Source organism: Protomyctophum bolini, assembly GCF_963924005.1.
Source record: "Protomyctophum bolini genome assembly, chromosome: 9".
NCBI classification, from domain to species: domain Eukaryota; kingdom Metazoa; phylum Chordata; class Actinopteri; order Myctophiformes; family Myctophidae; genus Protomyctophum; species Protomyctophum bolini.
The window spans coordinates 9,737,893-9,762,605 of NC_137870.1; the positions used below are offsets into that span (position 1 = coordinate 9,737,893).

The 24,713-nt window shown below is 44.1% G+C and overlaps 1 protein-coding gene across 5 annotated transcripts in view; it reads left to right on the forward strand.

Moving 5' to 3' along the window:
* hip1 (huntingtin interacting protein 1) overlaps positions 1–24,713 on the forward strand; it is a 59,438-nt gene that overhangs the window by 26,316 nt on the left and 8,409 nt on the right. For all 5 annotated transcript variants that reach the window (XR_013964647.1, XM_080772695.1, XM_080772697.1 and 2 more), the window contains exons 3-26: positions 854–996; positions 2,621–2,677; positions 4,494–4,574; positions 6,461–6,537; positions 6,724–6,785; positions 10,229–10,369; positions 10,608–10,665; positions 11,604–11,679; positions 11,929–12,072; positions 12,621–12,718; positions 13,500–13,572; positions 14,095–14,278; positions 14,792–14,880; positions 15,092–15,208; positions 16,039–16,140; positions 18,419–18,613; positions 19,204–19,351; positions 20,094–20,180; positions 20,937–21,044; positions 21,358–21,494; positions 22,286–22,396; positions 22,893–22,951; positions 23,887–23,980; positions 24,320–24,420. Coding sequence is in view for 4 of the 5 variants with exons in the window: in XM_080772695.1 (XP_080628821.1) it covers positions 854–996; positions 2,621–2,677; positions 4,494–4,574; positions 6,461–6,537; positions 6,724–6,785; positions 10,229–10,369; positions 10,608–10,665; positions 11,604–11,679; positions 11,929–12,072; positions 12,621–12,718; positions 13,500–13,572; positions 14,095–14,278; positions 14,792–14,880; positions 15,092–15,208; positions 16,039–16,140; positions 18,419–18,613; positions 19,204–19,351; positions 20,094–20,180; positions 20,937–21,044; positions 21,358–21,494; positions 22,286–22,396; positions 22,893–22,951; positions 23,887–23,980; positions 24,320–24,420 (2,542 nt within the window). In the remaining variant the exon portion in view is untranslated. The remainder of the gene's footprint in view (positions 1–853; positions 997–2,620; positions 2,678–4,493; positions 4,575–6,460; positions 6,538–6,723; positions 6,786–10,228; positions 10,370–10,607; positions 10,666–11,603; positions 11,680–11,928; positions 12,073–12,620; positions 12,719–13,499; positions 13,573–14,094; positions 14,279–14,791; positions 14,881–15,091; positions 15,209–16,038; positions 16,141–18,418; positions 18,614–19,203; positions 19,352–20,093; positions 20,181–20,936; positions 21,045–21,357; positions 21,495–22,285; positions 22,397–22,892; positions 22,952–23,886; positions 23,981–24,319; positions 24,421–24,713) is intronic.

Here is a 24,713-nt window from a genome sequence, read left to right on the forward strand (position 1 = left end):
AGTACATGCATGGGCCAGCCACACGGCCGAGCTAATTCTGTCGTGAGAGAGAGAGAGAGGGGGGGGGGGGGGGGGGGGGGGATATGTCTGCTGGGTTTTTCCAACATTTCTAGGTTTTGTAGGCTACTTGTAGCAGTGGTTTTCAACCCTTTTCATGTCAAGGTACATTATTTGTTCAGCATTTGAGCAACGGCCCAAAAAAAGGCTTCTAAATCCTAACATTTTTCTGAAAAACCCATGTTTCTATGTCAGTGGTGCTCAACCTTTTTCATGTCAAGAGGACCCCCCTCTATTGGGCCACGGACCCCCATCTCAAAATATGTAGTTCCAGGGACCCCCCAGAAGCAAATATTTTAGTTAAAAATGTTCGTTCTGAAATATATACCGGTATTCAATGATTTGCGCCACATTTTAACGATTAATTATTTTTTTTCAATAGCTAAATCATAACATAATGTTTAAAACACCAAAAGGGGTTCCCGCCCAAAATGGGTTAAATTAAATAATATTTTGTTGGATAAGACTTTGTCCACAATCCCATGCTATATTGATGTGTGTACCAATGGGAGAGATAACAGGCAAACGGACAAAATAACAATTCTTCTACATTCTCTAATGGTGTAGACTTCTTGTAAATTAAAGAATGCAGGGGCGCAGCGCGGCGCGTTGGGAGCTGCGTTCAAGCTCAGGAGAGTTGGGAAAAGGGCTGACATGGCATGGCACTATAGTAAATAAATACTGCATTCAAGGTCTGGCTGGAGAGGGCAGTTTTTTTACAGACTAATAAAAAGGTTTTGATGTCTATGTGTGCACGTGCCTGTGTGTTGTCCTTGACTCTCTGCGTGGCCCTCACCCTGCATCCTGGGGACCCACCATGAGAAAGGGGCCCACACCTTCTGGGCGGCCATCAACAGGCTGCCCCTGTCCAGCAACGCCGTCCTCTGCTGGAAGTTCTGCCACGTCTTCCACAAGCTTCTACGAGACGGGCATCCAAACGTATGTATATGTCTTGACTCTTAATAGCGTAACAAACACACGCACGCACACACACACACACACACACACACACACACACACACACACACACACACACACACAGTCCAGACCATGAGTATGAGTTCTCAATGATAATCCATTATATCGGGGGAGTAAGAATGGGTCCAAAACAGCATAAAAGGTTCTCTCACTGATCATGAGCCAGTGGACTTGTTATATAGTACAATAATCCTAATAACCCTTTGACACCAGGAAGTTATCCTTTCTGGGGTCAGATGTTTACAACGGTGATTGTGAGTGACAGTGAATTGAGCGACATCTGTAACACTTCATCTGTAGTGTTACAACTGGAGGAGATTTCTTCCTGTACTCCTGCTGTGGAGTCTCACCCTCCAGGGCTGATCCGCTGATGTCGATGTAGCAGTTTCATCTTCGACCAGTGGAATGCCGACTCTAACCTTATCATATAGTGTTACTGAGAGAACAGGCCGAGGCTAGATAGTCGAAGGCACCACGATAAGGTCTGGGAAAGAGACCGCCAGGCTGGTAAACACGAAACAATGATCTAAAATTACAAACAAGGTCAGCTATCTCTTTAGGCAAAGTGTACTGGGCATTGGGTTCAGAACTGACATGAAATAATGGGTGGATGACATGGGTGGATGACATGGCATCATTTACAAAAACAATGAACAAAATAAAGCTATCACCATCGGTGGTTAGTAAAAACAGAGAGACGTGTTTGGGTGAGAGGTGAGTCTCTTACCATCGCAGCTCAGTGATGTCATGTTGTAGTTTTAGTAAAAACAGAGAGATGTGTTTGGGTGAGCGCCAGAGCGGTGAGCCCCTTATCACCGCTTTTTTCCCCCGCTGGTCACATATAATCACCTAAAACTGGAGTATGAATAGGCTTTAAAGGGACACTTCACCCCTTTTGCAACCACATCTTATTTTAATGATTTTTGAGAGACAAGAAACACCTGGGGGTTTTATGTGGGTCATATGTGTTTTTAGATATGTTCTTATTTCAAAGTGTCCACGATGTCATGCACACTGGGCTCACTTACTTCCTGGACTACATGTTGTTTCAGTAACAGTGTTTCCACACTTGGGCAAACAGGCGCGGCCGTTTTCCCGCTGTCTGCCGGCCTCTCTTCCGGGTTTTTAGACAGCTGGTGGATGGAAAATAAGCTCCACCGACGCGGCTGAATGCCGCGACGGCCAGATTCCCAGGAAACGCTTGCCCCAGCGGTGGAGCTTCATTTCCATCCACCAGCTGTAAAACCCGGAAGAGACGGCCGGCAGACAGCGCCTGTCTGCCCAGGTCTGGCAACAGCTTAGGACAGCTCGGCCTCCCCCTATCCCCAAAGAGGAGCAGTGCACCAAAGCATTATGGGAATTGTAGTCTAGGAAAGACTCTTAAAGTGTCCCTTTAAGAGTGACGGTTCAAGACGTTACAGGCCAAACCGTGGATCAGTCCAGCGCTTCTTATTAATGACGTTAATGAATGGTGGCCTAATTTGGGAGTTGCGTAATGATCCAAGGAATCCAAGGGGAAAATTAGATTGTATGACCTATGGTTCTTTATAAAACTAAATCATAATGTTCTCTGCTCTCTCCCCAGGTGATAAAGGATTCGATGAGGAACAAGGCTGACTTGACGGACATGAGCAGGATGTGGGTAAGTAAGGGCACAGAATTTATGGCAAGGTGTACCGATATATATATTCGTACTGTAAAATCACAGACCCTCTGTCTGTTTTTGTTGTCAGTCGATCAGCTTGACCAGAGGAGGAAGCCATGGTCTGGCTGTTTTAACCCATTTTGACCTGAGGCCGGTTCTAAATAAATGGCTTCTAAATCTGACATAGAAACTTGTCAGACATAGAAACCTAAGTTTCTATGTCAGTGGTGCTCAACCTTTTTCATGTCAAGGACCCCCAGAAGTATCTGTATTTGATCTGAGGTTGAGAGAGTTTTGGACAAGTTCAAATTTAGAACAAATGTAAAGAGTTGTACCGTGTCAGTGTGGAGTATCTGTGTCAGTTGTATTGTGGGAACATCCTTCCTCAATAATGAATTGAATGCAGGCCCAAATCACCATGGAAATCTGTCTTGAACTAAGTGAGCAGGTTTCTTAGTATGTTGTGCTATGGTTATAAACTGTTGTTAAACTGTTGAAATTCCTGTGTGTTATTGTGTAAAAACATGTTCAGACATGTTCCAGTAAATCAGTGAATTTGGACAGTCTTTTCTTTGTGTGTGCATCGAGTTGTGGTTGACATGGGTGGAGTGCATGTAATGCTGCTTAGTAATGACTTATTCCTGGTATAACATTATTTATTACACAATTCTCAATTGCTGATGTCGCTGCTTCGGAGGATGCAGGAAGTGTGGTCCATCTGACTATAGGGGTCATGGCCTCTCTTTTCTGTTGTGATGTGTCATCAACGCATATTCATATATCTAGTTTGCGTCGGAGCATAGACATGGTAACGCCCCGCCTGCCTCTGATTGGCCTACCGACACTGCCCGTCTTGACTGTCCTCCGAGACGCGAGGTTACTCCGTGGTGGGAAATAATACAAGAGATTGACAGCTTGGCGCAACAGAATGCAGCCTGGTAACTAGGGCTATACGTATATGGGACTTTTGCAAAACGGATATTTTCGTTTAAAAAAATAACCCCTGCCTATACGACAGAGATATTTATAGGTCCTGAACAGAACTGGACTGGAGTGCTTCATATTTTAATGTAAATAAATGCTGAATCTATGCAGCAGGTGGAGGAGATCTGTGGCGGTCGGTCAGCCCTTTCACATTCACAGTGCTTATCCCACTCTCAAAGTGTCACCACAGATTTGAACATGTTTCACATTCACAGTGCTTATCCCACTCTCAAAGTGTCACCACAGATTTCACATTCACCGTGCTTATCCCACTCTCAAAGTGCCACCACAGACTTTCTCATGAAGTAATAATTTGCTTCCTGAATGTTAGGCAACGCTGATAATGAGCATAATATGCCTCCCAAGAGCTCCCTTTGATCATGTCCCTTAGCCTCCCTCTTAACTTAACTTCTCCATTTATATATTTTTTATGTCTGTGGTTCTCAACCCTTTTCATATCGAGTGCCGTTAATTATTATTTGGCATTTGAGCCACGGACCACCATTTGATGACATTTAGCCTCGCAGACCCCCCCCCAATTCCATGCTCTATTGAAACGTTGATAAAAGTTATTATTTTACATTCTCTAATTACCGTACACTTCTTGTAAATTAACTAATGCAGATGTTTGACAATAATTTAATTCTTGAGAGTGTAAAAATGTGTAAGTGTAAATAGAGTGTAACCCAGTTTCCACTCTCAAGAGTTAAAGATCTAATGAGGGTCCAATTGGTTACCAATTCTCAATCATTTATAGCTGGGGACCACCTGGAACCCCTTTCAAGGACCACTGGTTTAAGACCACTGTTTTCTGTCTCTGCCCTCACAGGGTCACCTGAGTGAAGGCTATGGGAAGCTGTGCAGCATCTACCTCAAACTGCTCATCACCAAAATGGAGTTTCATGTCAAAGTGAGTCGGCCGCCTGACCTATTAAACACAGAGGGGCACTAATTATCACTGCCTCAGACTTCCCTTTTAGTGCTGACATATCTCTGTCTCTGTCTCTCTCTCTCTGTCTCTCTCTCTCTCTCTCTCTCTCTCTCTCTCTCTCTCTCTCTCTCTCTCTCTCTCTCTCTCTCTCTCTCTCTCTCTCTCTCTCTCTCTGGGGGGTGCACCTTTTATATACAAAAAGGGGTTCTTAGACTAATAGCTTTTCGTAAATCTGTACTAATGTAGCTATTTTATGATGTGACACAGCTGGGCAGCCTGGCTGAGAGTCTGTGGCAGTTACTGTTACTCTATACTATTACACAATGTTGTGGTTGGATGTTGCTCTGCTGATGACTGGCGAAGAATACTTGACCTCTGATAGTTGCCTCTGAGCGTTCTTGTTTTGAGCCGAGTCTCAGACTCTAGGAGAAATAGCACAATGTAGCCCCAGATAAACCATTACAGATAATCTGAGGCAAAATCATGTCCAGTGACCATGGTACCTGGTATAGGTGCCAATGTTCATATTAATTGATGGTGTTGCCTGCCAACAGTAAACATTTTAGCCCCTTGAGCCTTGCTTATTAATTAGGCCTGTCACAATCATGACATTTTACTTGATGTCATACAAGTGAAATAACAATTTTGATTTAAAAAAAATAGCAGACCTACAAGCTCGTAGCGTGCCACTCGGTGGCGTGCTATGAGCTTTTAGATCTGCTATTTTTCAATAGCTAAAGCATAACATGATGCTAACACCAAAAGGGGTTCCCAATCCCGCCCAAAATGGGTTAACTACTGTTAGCAAAAGCTATAAAACGCTGGTTAATTTCCCTCTGAAGAATGGATAGCTTGTGTTGCCCAACACCCCTCAAACACTTTCCTCATCCAAATGATGCAAGACTGAAGACTTTCTTTTTTCATGAGCGGCCATGTTTGTTTACACCCGTTTCCCCATACTTCAGCAAATAGGGAGAATACAATCTGTAACGTTTCTCCTTATCTGGGCAATGCAGCCTGATTCCAATAGGATTGGGATGTGTAAACCTCCTGTAGTCTGGGCTTGGTTTAAGGGGACACCACTGAACTCAAACGGAACAACCCATAGATTGGAAACTAAGCTACACTCCTCACAACATTTTAAAACCCATGTGGGTTTGCTCTGAATGTTACTTATTTTAAAATATTATAGTTTTTTTATTCTGCTGTGTGTGGAATGCCTATTGTCTGGCAGACATACTGTTTGTATTTTATGTCTCCTTGTTGTTACTGAGAAAAGCACTTTAGAAATAAAATAAAACTATCTCTCGCTCGGCCTTGGGCTGGCAGAGAGAGAGATAATGATTAAATTATAGATGGACTTCCTACTGTGCTTAAAATAAATGCTTCCTCACAATGTATAGTATAATAAAATCGTAGGAGCTATACCTTTTCTTTGAATCGCTGCAAAAGCACCACTTGGGATAAAATATTGTATACCGTATGACCGTAAGGTCACTGCTACTGTACTGTACTGTACTGTAGTGTACTTCTCACTGCACGATGCTTGATCAAAGCCAAATCTTCAAATAATCTGATGCATGTGTGTGCTGAAGAGGTCGATGCCCCAATCTGTAGATCTGAAAAAAATATATAATCAAATCAACTCAACTCTTAACCCATTTTGACCTGAGACCAGATTCTAAAAATGTCTTCTACATCCTGACAGTTTTCTGAAAAAAATCTATGTCAGTGGTTCTTCGATTTTTCAAAAATGGCAGACCTACAAGCTCGTATGAGCTTGTATAGATCTGCTATTTTTCAATAGCTAAAGCATAACATAACGCTAACACCAAAAGGGGTTCCCTTCTCGTCCTCTCTCCCAGAACCCTCGTTTCCCGGGCAACCTGCAGATGTCAAACCGACAGCTCGACGAGGCGGGGGAGAATGATGTCAACAACTTGTAAGTGTTGTTATCGCAAATTGCTATGATTGTTGCTGCTACAAATGTGGTCCTTGGGTATACCAGTCTGTACCAGTTTGCAATCTTCTCATCATTAGTCAAATTGTTGTTTATTTTTAAATTACTTTACACCTTGCTTTCACTTACCTTTTTCTTTCTTTCTCTCTTTCTTTGTCTCGTTTCTAGTTTCCAGTTGACAGTGGAGATGTTTGACTATCTGGAGTGTGAACTCAACCTCTTCCTGGGTGGTAAGTTCTTCTGCTCTCCTTTTCTGGTCGTCACAGCTATCCGAGCTGGTATCCGGAGAACTCGCCGGTTTTCCGACTCTTTGGTGCATTTTAGATTGACCTCACCTTCAATTAAATTGCATTGAATTGACAGAGAGAGAGAGGGGATAGTTGTTTAGAGTTAACACTAGATGAAGTATGAATGCTAAAAGTTTAAACACCAAAGTACTGAAACAATGTAATTAATTTGTAAACAATATCCTGAAATGGCTGGCCTACTTATCATTGGTATTCACATACTCACCTTTTTATCATCATCTAGCTGACCGTTTAATGGCACAAAATAATTTGATCACTTTGGAAATGAACTATAACATCTGTGGGTTTGAATCTTCGCCGCAGCGAGTTGGTAAACTGGCGAGTTTTCCGGTATCCTCCGGGCTCACCCGAGCCGCCAGGAGATTTAGGCCCTCATTTATCAATCGAGTGTAAAATCTGCCACAGATTCAAATGCAGGTTTCGTAGTACACCCACGTCGCCACGGCATTTATAAAGTGATCGCAAACAGCTGATCCTTCCTTAATTTCGTTCTGACGTTAATAAATGTGACGGCTGAAATCTATCTGGCACGCCCTATGAAATCAAGCCTCGCCCTCGTTTTTGCGACCTGAAAACGGCTATACGTTTCCTGAAACCATGGTAACATGAAAAAATAGGTTTCTCCCGTGCCTTGCTGCGCCTCACCCCCCTCTCTCATACACACGCACAGACGCACAGCATGCACACGCAACTTGCAAGCTGCCCAACTAACTGGTGTGTTGTTAAATAAATAAAAAACGAACACCTGCATGAATTAAATAAAGTTGTAGGCCTACCCTGTATGTTTCTCCTCTCGCTTCGCTTCCCTTATTGCTGCCCGCCTCACGGTCCTCACCCCCCGCACGCCACGCACGCACATATCGCAATTTGCAAGCAACTTTCACTGAGTGTTGTTAGTTGTATATTAAATTATTAAAGTATTTTTAATTTAATATACAACAAGATATATTAGTGAACGAAAACCTGAACCTGAACCATAATTAAATAACAAATAGGCACACACACGAACGGTGACACGCTGCTGTTTTGCAGGTGCTCCTCCTGTCCTGTCTGTCTGTCTCTCTCTATCACTGTGGTCCGTCCGTGACCAACTGCATGCACGTTCGACAGTCTATTTAGATTGCCTCGCAGTCGCTGCAGTGGCTGCAGGACTGTCAACTGTCAATTATATTAATGTGCAGCCAAAATATATGGTACTGGTGGTGGTGGGCTGACTGGCTGGGTTAGCCTATACCTATCGCCGATGCGGTTCCCATGCACTTGCGCTGGGCTGGCACGGCACATTTGACATTCCAGTGACACGTCAGGTTTATTAAACGAGGAGGAGATTGCATATACCGTAACTCCAGAAAGACAAGTGCTGTTGGCCTGCTGTAGATTACAGTATATAGGCTACCCATGCATGTTGGGACTCTCCGCAGCTGCATTGCACTATAGGCTACTTTCCAACGTCATGGAAATATTCCAGCACAGACAGCCCAAATCCGCATGTATGCCGCATGGACATACATGCAGCATGAGAGAGGCTATCATGTCGTCAAGGCAGTCATAATCAACGTTTATGTAGTGATTTCTGATTTGATCATTGATGAACGAATCATAAACATATGGATGAAGGCTTGCCGCTTGCATGTGTGCTGGTATGTGTTGGCGACGCACGCTGCGCGGTCCCGTCCTCCTGAGCCCCGAAAATGATCTCGCTTTTATCTGAACTGTCAAAACTGTCATAACCTGTCTAAGCACTTATTTAAATGGTGAATGATTAAGTCCCTTACGCCTATAGCCTGCTAGTACTTACTACAAATAGGCAAGCTGTATGCTTGTCATTGTCACTTGGAAATAAAGGCGTGCAGTCCATTTATGCCTTTTTAAAATAAAATAAGCTAACACAATCATAAGCCGCATCACCGCATGCGCTCCAAAAAGTTGCTTGCATAACAAGGCCAGTAAATCACTGTTTGATTAAGCACAAACTAATACATTGTAAACATGTTATATTGTTTTTAATTGCGCAATTTTAATTACTTGTAAAGTTGGAAATATCTCCCTTTTTTTTTACATACACATACCGTTTTATATTAACATTTTAGGAGAGAAAACATATGTTTAGATGCCTGTGACAGCGTGTCAGCAGTTCAGACAATGCTGCTCCGCTTGTGTAAGACAGAAAAAAATGCGTACGCCAGTTGAGGAGCAGACGTGGATTTTGAACGTTGTCACGTTCAATTTCAAGCTTTGGCGGAAATGGTAAATGTCAAAAATGTCGGCAATTTCGGCGTGCACCCATATTTTGGCGTACGCACGGTTGATAAATGAGGGCCTTAGTCTCTCAACACAAGACGTTCTGTTGCTTATAGAGGGTATGCGCATGACATCATCATCGTACCCGGAAGTTATGCGGGAACGCCTACTGAGTGGCAAAAGAAACTTCTTTCTGGGCTTGACAGCCCATTAAACGACATTGAAGTCACTTTGACACTCAGTGTACCATTGACTTTATGCAAGCGCATACCCTTTATCCCCATCTGTATCAGTCAAGACACATCTTTGTTAAATGATGCATGAAACCCAAATCTAGTATATATCCAAGTACCGATTGGAACATTAATTACAGTGTGTCTGAATGAGCAGACTGAACAGTGCCCGTTTTACACGACAAGCCCATATAGCTTTCCTGATTCCCCGGGCCTACTGCGATGTCTCTGGTCTGGTGTATTCTGAAGGAATCACATCATCTAGGAACAGAGACTATAGTCTTGAGGTGTGCGTGCGTGCATGCGTGCGTGCGTGCGTGTGTGTGTGTGCCTGTGTCAGGAAACCACACCTGTGTACAGGCCAGGGAACAGAGGCACTCAAGCCCTGGCATCAAAGATGGAGCAGAGTAGGGAGGGGAGGGGGGGGGGGGGGGGGGGTCAGGTTGCTACTGCCCTTTTCTGCTTGACTTGAGACACTGTGATCCCTGGCTGGCTGGGACTCCCTCCTTTCTTCATCTAGGGAGCACACCCCTTATGGTAAATGGTGCATTTATACAGTATAGCGCTTTTCATCACAAAGCGCTTGAAGTTGAGATGTGCATTACATTTACTGATTGGGCATTACATTCAACCATCCACACGCACATTCATACACCGATTGGTGGAGGAAACCATGCAAGGCACCAACCTGCTCATCGGGAGCAATTAGGGGTTCAGCGTCTTGCTCAAGGACACTTCGACACTAAACTCTGCGGGGAGCTCGGGGATCGAACTGCTCAACCACCGACTCTACCCCTGAGCCATTGCCACCCCTTCTCAGGCTTTTCCAGTTTGTTTTTGTATACCCAGGTCGGTCGCTGACTGTGTGTGTGTGTGTGTGTGTGTCCACAGTGTTCAGCAGCCTGGACATGTCTCGGTCGGTCTCCGTCACGGCGGCGGGTCAGTGCCGCCTGGCTCCTCTAATCCAGGTGATCCTGGACTGCAGCCATCTGTACGACTACACCGTCAAGCTGCTCTTCAAACTGCACTCCTGTGAGTGGAACAGACCCCCTGGCCCCCTGCTGGCTGCACAGTAGAACTACAACAAGCCCCAATATATAGCCTACAGACGGACAGAGGCTTGCATGTTTTTTGGCACATTTCCACGAACGATTGAAAAAAAAAAATCTACTGCACGGGTAAAGCTTTACCTAAAGCACTGTGTGTGTGTGTGTGTGTGTGTGTGTGTGTGTGTGTGTGTGCGTGTGTGCGTGTGCGTGTGTGCTTGCAGGCCTTCCAGCAGACACTCTCCAGGGCCACAGAGACCGTTTCCAGGAGCAGTTTAAGAAGTGAGTTCTCCCAGTATCTATAGACAGTTAGACACACAGTACTAATCTAGTCTTGCTGAACATATAGACTGTATTGAGTTATATTGACTACATTTATTCTGCCCTACATGTGCTCCTGTTGCCAGGCTTTTTAGTTTGTCGTACCTTTTTCTTTTCTCTTTTTTCTTTTTCATTTAAAAAATATATGTTTTGGGGTGGTTGGGCTGGTGGTGATTGTGTTACTGTATGCACGCACGCACGCACGCGCACACACACACACGCACGCACGCACGCACGCGCACACACACTTGAGTCCAAACAAGCCCTAAATGTACAGAATATAATCAACATATGCACATGAACTTATTCACAGTCAACATTGGTCACTTCAGACTGTCATATTACCAACACCTGGGAGAAGACAAAATCATGGGTACAAAAAGCACCTTCTCCTCAAATAGAGCGACTGCCTATAATGGAGGAGATGGAACAGTATGTTGCACGCTGCTCTGCTTTACACTTGGACAACCCCATAATTCTCAAGCCTCTGACCACTGATTAAAACTGACTACATTAATGGTGGCAGTTACGACGGCTGCGGTTGTTTAAGTTATTTACAAAAACAACTTTGGCGTTCAGCGGCGTTCACTTTGGCTTTGCCTCTGTGCTGCCACACTCACGGGCGTGTGCGCACACACACACGCACACAAGCACACAGAAGCCCCTCTCTCCCCAGCCACATTTTCACTACTACTGTCTCATGCATATTTAATCACGATGAATGAGTTTGTCCCTATGTAATGTTATTGTTATGTTATGTCTCGGTTTCTCAATCTTGCTCTTGTCCTTTGCAAAAAGATAGTTTCTGGGATTTCCAATGGGACAATACAAAGCAGAAATGTCTACACAAATGGAAACTATAGCAGACATCTCTCTCTCTCTCTCTCTCTCTCTCTCAGATTAAAAAGTCTATTCTACCGCTCCAGTAACCTGCAGTACTTCAAGAGACTGATTCAGATCCCACAGTTGCCTGAGGTGAGCGACGTTCATTTTGCACAACATTATTTATTTACCTATATCTACTTTATTTTTTAAATTTAAACCTGACTTATGGAGGTTTGATGACACATTGACTCTTCTTAACACTTTGTGTTTTATAATGATATTAGTGTACCAGTATAATTCCTCAATGTTGTTCATTGTGCTGTTACAGTGGAGAGCACATTGTAACAGGGCTCTCATATTTAACACCCTAACACCATCCTACTGTCTGTCTCTTACCAGAACCCTCCCAACTTCCTGCGAGCGTCGGCTCTGTCGGAGCACATCAGTCCCGTGGTGGTGATTCCTGCCGAGGCCTCGTCCCCCGAGTCGGAGCATGTGGTGGAGACCGAGGACCTGGTGGACACCGACATCCCCGCACTGCCGGTTAGTACACCGTAATATCATCCCTGTACTGCCGGTGTATATTCACCGTAACGTCATCCCCGTACTGCCAGTATATTCACTGTAATATCATCCCTGTACTGCCAGTATATTCACCGTAACGTCATCCCCGTACTGCCAGTATATTCACTGTAACGTCATCCCCGTACTGCCAGTATATTCACTGTAAAATCATCCCTGTACTGCCGGTATATTCACTGTAATATCATCCCTGTACTGCCAGTATATTCACTGTAAAATCATCCCTGTTCTGCCGGTATATACACCGTAACGTCATCCCCGTACTGCCGGTGGGCGATACAGTGATAAATGTCGTCGAGACAATACAATTTCTCCACGATATGCTGTTTCAGAGATATCATACATACCGTGATGCAGTGAATACACATTCTATCATTTACAGTTCTATACCTAAATTTATACTTCTGCGGAACAATGGTTTCGTTCGCCAAAAAACAATACAAAAAAGGTTGGTTGACTTATATTGTGATTCTTTTCCCTTTGAACACTGTTTTTGTGTCCACGTCCAGGCTGCCGTGGAAACCAAGTTTGATGATCTGTTTGGCACCTCGGCTGCGACAGACCCTTTCAACTTCAACAGTCAGAACGGCATGCGCAAGGACGACAAGTGAGTGAGCCTCATCCAAGCCACACCACGTATCGGCTTGCATTTGTTATTGCCAGACGCACCACGTGGAAAACGATATCTCGTTCTCGCCACAGTATGAGTTTTAGCGTGAAGGGAGACATGAACCTGCAATCGATCCAGGGATGTTAGAGTCGATGCACTATCCGTCACCTATGGGTGCACTCCTAATGTTTTGCATTATGTTTGATCACTTTTAACCTGGTTTCCCTATTTTGAGCATTATATTGTTGAAAATTGAATAGTTAAAATAGCAGAACAACAAGCTCACGCAGTGCATCACGATGTGACACCTGAGTGAGTGCATACGTTGACTATTTTATCTATCTGTCTACGATGAAGTATATACTATATAGGGCTTGAGTGGTTAACGAACAATAGGCAGTTGTATAATCTGCGACAAAAGGGGAAAGAACAACAAAGAACTAATCAAACTAATCCTATCTGGGTTTCATGATGTGTGACACTTCAGACATTTCAGAGATTCAAGTTTTTCTGTTTGTGTTTCTTTTCACAAGTGTTGTATGACCGTTTCAGAATATTATCGACAATGATAAGTAATTCAGTAAAATAAAAATGAAAAAAAAATAACAGGCAATGTAAATGTTCCACATACAATACTTAATAAAAATGACATATAAGTGTGATAAACATGAAAAAACTAAAAACAGTTAAACAATGACAAGTGTGAACAGACAAACAAAACAGACAACAGGACAGACACTCTCGCTTACAAGTGATGTTTTTGTCTCGTCTCCCTCAGAGACCGTCTCATTGAGCAGCTGACCAGGGAGATCCAGGCCCTCAAGGAGGAACTGGAGTCTTTTAGACTGGAGGTGAGAAGAACACACATGTACACTCATGACTTTCAGATGAAGGGTTTTCAGGTGCAGTCGGTAGTGCTGTCGCTTCACAGCTAGAAGGTCCTGGGTTCGATTCCCCCGCTGGGGACACTGTGGGCGCTGGGGGCGTGATCTCTCCCCCACGTCATCAGTGCCCATACCCTATAGACGAGGTTGGCGAAAGGGCCTTTCTGTGTGGAGTTTGCATGTTCTCCCCGTGTCCCCTAAGGTGCTACTGTAGATACCCTCACAAAAAACATGCAGTAATCCTGGTTTTTATACTGCCTCCCCCTGGCCAGCCGGGGTGGCAGTTTGTGATAACAAGGCGGTGTTCTGAGCAGAGTGTAGGAAGTCTTGAAACCATTGTCATTTCGTTTTTCCAACCACGCACGCAGCCACGCACGCACGCACACACACACACACACACACACACACACACTTGTTCTGACCGAGTCTGCCAACTCCCTCTCAGTCTCAACCTTATTCTCTCTCTGTCTCAACCCTGTCCTCCTCCAGAGCGGTCGGCTGTGCCAGGCGCTGAGGGGGCGTGTCAGTGAGCTGGAGGCGGAGCTGGCGGAGCAGAGCCACCTGAGGATGCAGGCCGCCGGGGAGAGCGAGTTCCTGAAGGTGGAGCTGGACGACCTGCGGCGCGTCAAGGAGGACACGGAGAAGGAGCAACGCAGCCTCACCGAGATAGAGAGTTCGTTAGAACTTTTTTATTTTAACGCATTTTAGGCCTGACCTCGAATTGCGGCATGTTTTCGCGATTTTTTTTAAACGCTGTGATTTCCGGATATGTTTTTCAGAAAACTGTCAGTATTTAGAAGACATTTGTAGAATCAGGCCAGTAGGTTTTCTTGTCATTCAGGAGGCAAGCATCTAACCACTAAGACATTGAGTGGCTCTCTCAGCATTTGAACTTGTTTTAACCTGTTTGGAGTACTTAATGTGTGGGGTTTACCGCACCCACCCAGACGTTTTAGCAGCCAAGTTATCACAATACAGACCATCATTTTATGTTTTACGAACTGAACCCCTAATTGCTCCAGATGTGCAGGTTGGTGCCTTGCATGGTTTCCTCCGCCATCGCTGTATGAATGAGTGAATGTAACGTAATGCACAATCAATGTAAAGTGCCTTGGATAAAAGCGACAATATAAATGCACCATTTACCATTTGTTTACCATTGTGTATGCATGCTTGTTCTTCTCAGGAAAGGCCCAGGCCAATGAGCAGCGTTACACCAAACTGAAGGAGAAATACACAGCGTTGGTCCAAGGCCACGCGGACCTGCTGAGGAAGGTAGGAGGAGCGGACGGTGCTCAGGGTCTGGTCTGGGGACCACCAGGGGTCCAAATAGACCCTTCGCCAAATTATTTTGGGGGAGATTATTTTCTGTCCCAGTAGCTTTATCTTCCAGTTCCAGTTGTACAACATGTAACACTGTCTCATGGTTGACATCCCTCAGGTCCTAATTATTTTGCTGTGTGTGTGTGTGCGTGTGCGTGTGCAGAATGCAGAGGTGACCCGACAGATGACGCTGGCCCAGGCAGCACAGGATGAGGTGGAGACCGTGAGGCGAGACATGCAGGAGAAAGTGAAAGCTGCCCAGGAGAGTGCAGACAGACAGGTGAGAAAGTGAAGGCTGCCCAGGAGAGCGCAGACAGACAGGTGAGAAAGTGAGGACTGCCCAGGGAGAGCGCAGACAGACAGGTGAAGCCAGCAGACAGAGATAGAGATGCTTCCTTAACCCATTTAGACCTGAGATCAGATAAGAGCTTGTAGGTCTGCTATTTTTCAATAGCTAAAGCATAACATGATGCTAACACCAAAAGGGGTTCCCGCCCAAAATGGGTCAAGCGTCCAATAAAGTGGTTTTGTCCAAAGCACTTTTTTTCTTTGGTTTCCTTTTAAGATTTTTTTGGGGCTTTTTCTGCCTTTATTGGATAGTGGACAGTATGGTGACAGGAAATGGGAGGAGAGAGATGGGGAGTGACACGCACCAAAGGTCGTCGTGATCGGGGGTCGAACCCGCGACACGCTGTCGGGCTGGATTAGCAGCCTATAGGTGTCCGGACCGCTAGGTGTAACCATCTTTTCATTGGTTACAAATGTGTATAACCAACACACAGACGTAAAGGGTACTCAATATCACTGATTTATTTAAAACCAATCAAAACCATGAAAAGGGGAGTTAGGTGGTTTCTGCCACACAGCAACGTATAAGACTTATAGTTATAATGACTTGTAGTTATAATGTCAAGTTACCATGCCAGTTACAAAAATCTGCTAGTTAGATCCAAAGTTCTATTACACAAAACTATGGAAAGCTGAGTTGGTACATTTGAGATGTTACGTGTCTCCCTGTCTTCCTCTCCAATGTACAATGTCTTTCTCATCTCTCACGTGTGTATATATACATATAAATATTCCTAATTCCTTCCTTCCGACCTCCGTCAGGAGAAAGACCAACAGGAGCAGCTTCAGACGATACAGACAGAGCTGCTGTCCAGCAGGGAAGAGTTGATCACCCTGAAAACTGCCGTGACCTCTTCACAACAGGTCAGTCTACTCACACACACACACACACACACACACACACACACACACTCCATGGGTTTCATATAAATACTGCATGGTCCTTGGCTACAACAATGATCAATACAAGTTTTAACTGCTTGTTCTGGTCCGGTCTTATTACAGCGATGGATCATACCCAGTCAGCTGAACCGCAGGGATGACTGTACACTTTCTATTCACAAACATTAACCACTTAAAGGGACATTTCACTGCTGGAAGAAACTGCAGTCACTACAGTAGCACAATTTGAAATTTGCACCCTACAGTATATGGCCAGAAAAATAATGAAGTCTGTGTGTTTGACCAGGGTTTCACTGAATTGCTGAATTCCTACAATGACCATAATGCTTTAGTGCACTTCCCCTCCTTGTGGAGAAGGGGGGGGGGGGGGGGGGGAGGCTGCATGGACAACGTGTGACTTGTGTTTTTTTTCGCGCAATATCGCCTTTGGGAACGCTCGCTCCTTGCCTGGGTAGACGAGGTGTAATTCAGACCTCAACCCGACAATGCTGGGCCTCTGCAGGCGATGAGGCATTGTCTGCTACTTTATGCCACCGGCGCCTCCTTTTGTTCCATCTCTCTCGTGAACCACCCACTCTTCGTCACATTATCTCTGTACCCACTTACTCATCCACCCCGTCGTATTGTATTGTATTTGCCTTCCTCCATCCCTTTCCTGATCCCTATAGCCTGTATTTCCACACATAACCTTCCTCTCATCATGTAGAGTTCACAAACAGATGATTGTCTTGCCACCGTTTGATCCTATTATTACCTTTTAACAGGGATGTATTTCTCTTCTGTCATTGATTTCTTAATCCTTTCTGTTCTCTGCTGGACCTGCTGGTGCCACAGGCTGTAAGTCTCTAGATCTGTTTGCTAATTTCTCACACATGTAATGTTTACTTGCCTTTCCATGAATTCACATTCTCTAGATAATGTAACACATAAGAAAGACAAATTATTTTGACGGAAATGCAACTTTCACACAAACACTATCTACAGTATAATACTAATACAGTGCTATACAGGTTTTATGGTTTTTCAATCCCCACACGTGTGCGTGCGTGTATGTATAAGTGTTGCAACACGTAAAATGTAGAATATGAAATTTTAACGGTAATATCGTATCGATATCGCAATATTTGGCATAAATACAGAGATTTGAAATACGAAAGTTTACGGAATGTATTGTAGTCGATAGGGCTCGCGTGAGTACATAACCACGTGACCGGGCTGTTTTCTGCCCCCTCAATGTCGCAATCGAATAGGGATAGGGTGCTCTGGCTGGGTGTATGACTTGACTACCGCGGCCTGAATGATTCAGCCCTGCAGCCCTGCTGTGAGATATGATCTGGACAACAGATGTCAATATGAAGTTGAGGATAACATTGACCACTTCTGTGTCTTAGTCATACTTCTCTCTCCTTTCTTTTGTAATCAGTCATCAGACGGACAGCTTGGTCATATACTTCTCTCTTTGTTGACGTTTTGTTAACTCATCCTCCTGCCGTTAACCCAGTGGTGGAAAGTAAATAGTAAAAAAGTACATTTACTCAAATACTGTACTTAAGTACAATTTTGAGGTATTTTTACTTTACTTGACTTTATTCAAATTTCCAATACATTTACATCTACTCCACTACATCTCAGAGCCAACATTTGTACAATAACAATAGTCTGGTTGCCCTGTTAGGGCAACCAGACTAATTATATTAATCTGCTTTAATTCCCTTTTTACTATACATTAATTTAAGATTGTTATTTTGTGCCAGAGCCCATTTAAATTGATTGTAACCCTCCTCTCTGACAGTAACCCCAAATATACAATGTTTTGAGGAAACGATCTGATTGGTTAAAATAGCCATCTAGCCGTGCAAGCATAATGGAACGAACATTTGGTCGTAGTGGCTACATCTGTCATTAAAATGTTTTTTTTATCTAATATTTATCTAATGAAATGTTTTTTTTTTAAGATTAACTGTTGTATAACCGCAATATTGCACAATATTACACTTCTGCGCTGCCTACAGAACTCTCCTATGGGCTAGTTCCTGCAGCAACGCAGGTGTTAAACTTAACTGCCTTACCCCAGACAAAGACTAAAATATGTAATTTGGGGGCATTTGAATGTGATTTCTGGCTTTGCCAATAATAAGCCTAATAAATAAAAGCTGCCGTGTTGTGGAGGTTACATTTGTACCATATTTTTAATTGTCATAATTCCTCCACCTTTCTTTCGGTCGCCCCGATGGTGCAGTCCAGTGAGGAGCTGAGCGCTCAGCTGTCGACGCTGGAGTCCCACAAGGTGGCGCTAGAGGAAACCCTGTCTCAGAAAGAGGCGGAGCTGGCCGGTCTGGGGGAGGAGTTAGAGCAGGTCCAGAGCTCACTGGCCAATGAGCGGGAGAGCGGGGTGAAGACGGCAGAAGCTCTGCAGAACCAACTCAATGAGAAGGTTTGCTTATTGCTTGTATATTATATATTTTAAGCACAATTCTGCATATCAAAATGCCGTGCAGCATTTTGTTATTGACCTTGTGTGTCTGTGTGTATGTATGCCTCTTACTGCATACTCAATGTGCACATGTTTCATACACACATGTACATGTGTGTACATGTGTGTCCGTATGTACATGTGTGTCCGTATTTTTAACCACGTAACCCCAAAATACTACAAAATGATGCGACGTGGTGTGAGTTTGTAGATCAAGATATTTTGGGAAAACCTTTTACGCCTTTAATGACAAAATACCACACTTTAGCCGCCGATATGGGCATAGGTAGAACATTGAATGAGGCCATGGCTCAGTGGTCCAGGCACCTTGGCTGGCAATCCAGTCTGGCAGTGCGCCGCGGGTTCGACTCCCGATCCCGACGGCCTTTACTGCATGTCTTCCCCCCCATCTCTCTCCCCATTTCCTGTCAGCTTACTGTCTGTCTGTCCCCATAAAAAATATAAAATAAAGGCGAAAGCCACAAAAAAAAAAACATACAGAAAAAGAACATTGAATGAAGTTCAGGTCTCTTCTGATCCTGCGTCCACAGGAGAGTCGAGAGCAGGCGTTGGAGAGCCAGCTGGCCGCGGCGCGCTGGGCCAGCCTACAGGGGGCGCTGGAGGAGGCTCAGAGGATAGTGCAGGACTCCCTGGCCACGATAGACGACCCCGCACACACCAGCTGCACCAGCTCTGCAGGTCACAAACACCACACACACACCAGCTCTGCAGGTCACAAACACCACACACACACCAGCTCTGCAGGTCACAAACACACCAGCTGCATCAGCTCTGCAGGTCACAAACACCACACACACACCAGCTCTGCAGGTCACAAACACACCAGCTGCATCAGCTCTGCAGGTCACAAACACACCAGCTGCATCAGCTCTGCAGGTCACAAACACACCAGCTGCATCAGCTCTGCAGGTCACAAACACACCAGCTGCATCAGCTCTGCAGGTCACAAACACACCAGCTGCATCAGCTCTGCAGGTCACAAACACACCAGCTGCATCAGCTCTGCAGGTCACAAACATCTGCTGTCAGGAAGAAACCACCTAACCACCAAAACATTTCAGGAAATGAAAAATATACATTTTTCAGAAAATGTAAAAAAGATGCAAACAATGCAATGCTGCCTCATCAAAGTTGTTATTTTGACTTTAAATATTGTCAATTACTTGCATGAGAGGGGGAGAGGTGGTGGAGTTAGCTGTTTTAGCAGACAGTTTGAGGGTCCAATGGAGTTAATAGGTTTTGTCCGAAGCGCTTTTGACTACTTTCCATTGGTTCAATATCTTTTTAACCAACACACAGACAGGGTGTTCAATAGCATTCATTTATGAAAAATGTCGTTTTCTCCCGACTGGAATGAAAAGTGCTTAATGCTGCAATATTGCTCTTCTCTCACTATGTCTGTCTCCCTTTCTGTCTGTAGATTATCTCGTATCACGGTGCCAGGCCTCCTTGGACTGTATGGACAGACTCCAGTCTGCTAAAGAGGCCTTCCTAGCAGACACCACAAGTAAGAGACCTCCTACTCCTACAGTCTCTCTCACACATTGATGAAGGCCATAGTGGGGGAAATAACCATGTTATTTCCAATCTAGCATAATAATCAGTCAGTGAATCTATCAGTTGGTCTCTACATTCTGCATACTTATCTTATCACAACAAGCACTTAACCCGGCAAGACCTAAGGTTGTATAGAAATATATCCGGGTCTTGCAGGGTTAATATAAAGCACTTTGTGTGGTTGTTTTGAAAAGTAGTGGGGAAAAAAGGTGATGGTGATTGATAATGTTAAATGTTAAGTCTTAATTCTGTGTCGAGTTTGCATGTTCTTCCCATGTCCCCTATGGTAGGTACGCTCACAAAAAACATGCAGTAATCCTGGACTCTAAAACTACCTCCCCCTAGCCAACCGGGGCGCCTGATGGAGGGGCAAGGATCTGGTGTTCCTTCCACGCACTACATCTGGCCGGGGATACTCTCCCCTGTCAGGTGAAAAGATGCGTAGAAGGAAGCATGAGGTCAGTCCGCTGCCCCCCCCCCCCGCTGGTTGGCAGAGGAAGTGTAGCGCCCAGGATTACATTAGATAATTGACAGTGAGTGAAAAAATGGGTTGCAAAATCGTGGGATAAAGAATTTAAAGAACAAAAAAAAAGAAAAGAAACATCATTGACCAGCTGTGCTTACGCAGCAGCTGGTAAAAAATAATTGTTAAATAAAATTCCTGGAGACTCCAGAGCTGGTAAATATCACCCCACCCACCCTGCAGATGTGTCAGACCTGGTGCGAGCAGTGACTAAGTGTGGCCACCTGGTCGGAGACGCCATCGTCCAGGGCAGTGCCACCTCCCACATGGTGCCCGTAGAGCAAGCAGACGGTAAGGAAACCTCTTTGGTGTGGAGTCTGAGAGACTGACACAGGAGTGGATGTTCACTTAATCCAGGGATTAATGAAAATTTCAATCTTGAAATCCAATCTTGAATCCTGAAAAAAAAGCCATCCTCTAGTGTGGAGTTGTTGGTGTTATTATGCTCTATCCATAGAATATACAATTATATACAAATATGCACTTCCAAAACAAGCCTGTAAATGTTAAATGTTTTCATAAATGAATTTACAGGCAGCTTACTTTCAGTATTCACAATACATTTCTCATAATGCCTGCCGTTGTGTGCGTTTCTCTCTGCCAGCCCTGTCAGACAGTGTGAAGGCATGTGGAACGGAGGCCCTGTCTCTGCTAGGTTCCATGAAAGAACAGGAGAGTCTGGCCACGGCAGACAGCTCCAAGCTCCGCACGGCTCTGCAAGACATCCTCGCCACCGCAGAGGTCTGGGTTTATCTTTTCTTCTGTTAACATTGGGTTCCTTTTAGCTAAGGGTCAGAGAATATCAAAATGGGGCCACAGGCACAGGCTTATTATCATCGCCTGACTTCATTCCCACATGAGACAATAGTCAGAGTGTATTTTTAAAAAGCCTCCAGGGTCACAGCGTGAGAATAATGTAATTGGGTCCTCTGCTGGAAAGCTTAGGGTAGTTGTACAGAAATTACATCATTATATTCAGCTGAGAAGGCGTTGCTTTTTCTGTTAAGAAATGGCGAGGCTAAATCTCATCAGATGGTGGTCCGTGGCTCAAATGCCGAATATATATATATATATATATATATATATATATATATATATATATATATATACACACCGGTATATATAGTATACTGAACCTTGATATGAAAATGGTTGAAAACCACTGCATTAAAGGGATGGTAGGAGTGCAACAGAATTGTGTGATGTATTGATAATTGATCATGTACCACACCTTGTATGATGTATTGATAATTGATCATGTACCACACCTTGTATTGATAATTGATCATGTACCACACCTTGTATTGATAATTGATCATGTACCACACCTTGTATTGATAATTGATCATGTACCACACCTTGTATTGATAATTGATCATGTACCACACCTTGTATTGATAATTGATCATGTACCACACCTTGTATTGATAATTGATCATGTACCACACCTTGTATTGATAATTGATCATGTACCACACCTTGTATTGATAATTGATCATGTGCCACACCTTGTACCGTCTCATGTCTTTTAGAAACTGCGCCCTCGAGGGTTGGAACTGCAGCAAGGGGAGCTGGGAGATTTAGTGGAACAGGAAATGGCTGCCACCTCCGCCGCTGTTGAATCAGCTGCTGCCAGAATAGAGGTGTGTGTGTGTGTGTGTGTGTGTGTGTGTGTGTGTGTGTGTGTGTGTGTGTGTGTGTGTGTGTGTGTGTGTGTGTGTGTGTGTGTGTGTGTGTGTGTGTGTGTGTGTGTGTGTGTGTGTGTGTGTGTGTGTGTGTGTGTGTGTACACACAACATGAATACAGCATGGAATTGTGGACAAAATCTTATCCAATGATAACAAAATATTGAGGCTAAATCTCATCAAATGTTGGTCTCGTGGCTCAAATGCTGAATAAATAATGAACCTTGATATGAAAAGGTACAGTTCTGTACAGCAGTGGTTCTCAAAGGGGGGTCCAGGACCCTCAGGGTTCGTTGAGGGGATTCCTGATTGAAATCAAAACGTTTGAAAACCACCAGTGTACAGAATAATAACCCTTTGTAGACGTTTGCGTGTGTGTGTTGCTTTTTCCAGCACAATGTGTGTTGTTGTCGTTTCTTATCTGGGTTCTGTGTGTTCTACGTTACCTCAACAGGAAATGCTCAACAATTCGCGAGCGGTTGATACAGGAATTAAGATGGAGGTCAATGAGAGGTAAGTCACAAACGGCTTTGATAGTTCCAGAACAAACTGGAACTATCTGTCCCCACATTGTCCTAACAAACTGGAACTATCTGTCCCCACATTGTCCTAACAAACTGGAACTATCTGTCCCCACATTGTCCTAACAAACTGGAACTATCTGTCCCCACATTGTCCTAACAAACTGGAACTATCTGTCCCCACATTGTCCTAACAAACTGGAACTATCTGTCCCCACATTGTCCTAACGCAAAGAAAAGGACAAAAAAAAAAAAAAAAAATGGTTTACTACCACGCACCATGATTACAGGGACTCTTTACTACCATTTCTGAAGCAGTTAAAAAAAAACACTGTAGACTTTCATTGACAATAACATCTGTTTTCTATTCACTGCTATATGCTCTGAATCCAGAAATCGTCTTTTAAATACGTTGAAGAACTTGGCTCGGGCACCTAATAATTTACAAATTAAGCACTGCCTGTTGATGATGTTGTGGTATGTTAAAAGCTCTTCTACATTCCCTGTACTTGGAAGCGGATTGATTTAGGAAAGACATTAAGAACATGTTTTTCCTAACTCACTACCGTGTGAATAAGCTGCGTTAAAGAAGAAAGAATTACTTTGAACTAAAAACGTTGACAAGCCTGATTTTTATTTTTCCTTGTTCCTTGGAGCGGTGCAACCACTCTAAGGAACAGCAATGTCTGTGTTCACCTATGTGTTCACCTATGTGTCCGTGTGACGTTAATGAGCACCAGTAGGGGTGCTGTTGTGCCAGAAACAGAGAGAGAGAGAGTGCTGCACTGTTGCCTGCTAATGAGAGAGAGGGGGGGGGGGGGCTGAATATAACTAAGGGACATAACCTTGTGAATCTGTGCTCAGACAAGTCTATGGCTCAGACCTTGCAATAAAGAAAGAAATAATGTGTTCTGGCGCCCCCTGCAGGATTCTGGCCTCGTGTACAGAGCTGATGCAGGCTATTAAGGAGTTGGTGTTGTCTTCCAAACATCTGCAAAGGGACATTGTTGAGAGTGGCAGGGTGAGTAGCATAATGCAAGAGTTGTAAAGTAACATTATGGGGCCCCAATTTGTTGCGCTTCCCTGATATCCATACAGACTGGTATAAGAAATGTGAATGGTTAAAGTATTCACCATTGTGAAGAATATTGATATTGATGTTTATATATATATATATTTCCTTGATCATTTCTTCGTGTAACCTCTTTTCGTGTTACTTTCCCCCAAGATTTTTTGACGAGCAGAAGCGAAGAAGTTTCCAACACATACTTTGCTGCATCGTCATATCACATCGCCCATTAGCGTATGAGTTGCACTGAGTGAGATACTCAAATGGAGTCTCTCTCTCTTGTCCTTTCAGGGAGCAGCTTCCATGAAGGAGTTCTATGCCAAGAACTCCCGTTGGACAGAGGGCCTGATCTCTGCCTCTAAAGCAGTGGGATGGGGCGCCACAGTCATGGTGTAAGTATAACCCATTCTGACCTGAGATCAGATTCTGCCTCTAAAGCAGTGGGGTGGGGCGCCACCGAGTGGCGCGCTACGAGCTTGTAGGTCTGCTATTTTTGAAAAATCGAAGAACCACTGACATAGAAACATAGCTTTTTCAGAAAACTGTCAGGATGTAGAAGAACATTTTTAGAATCTGATCTCAGGTCAAAATGAGATATGTACACTTTCTTCTGCTCTCCAGTTGTCTGTCTGTCATTTGTTATGACTGTATATTCAGCATTTTTGCATCAGCGTTCCCACGGCCA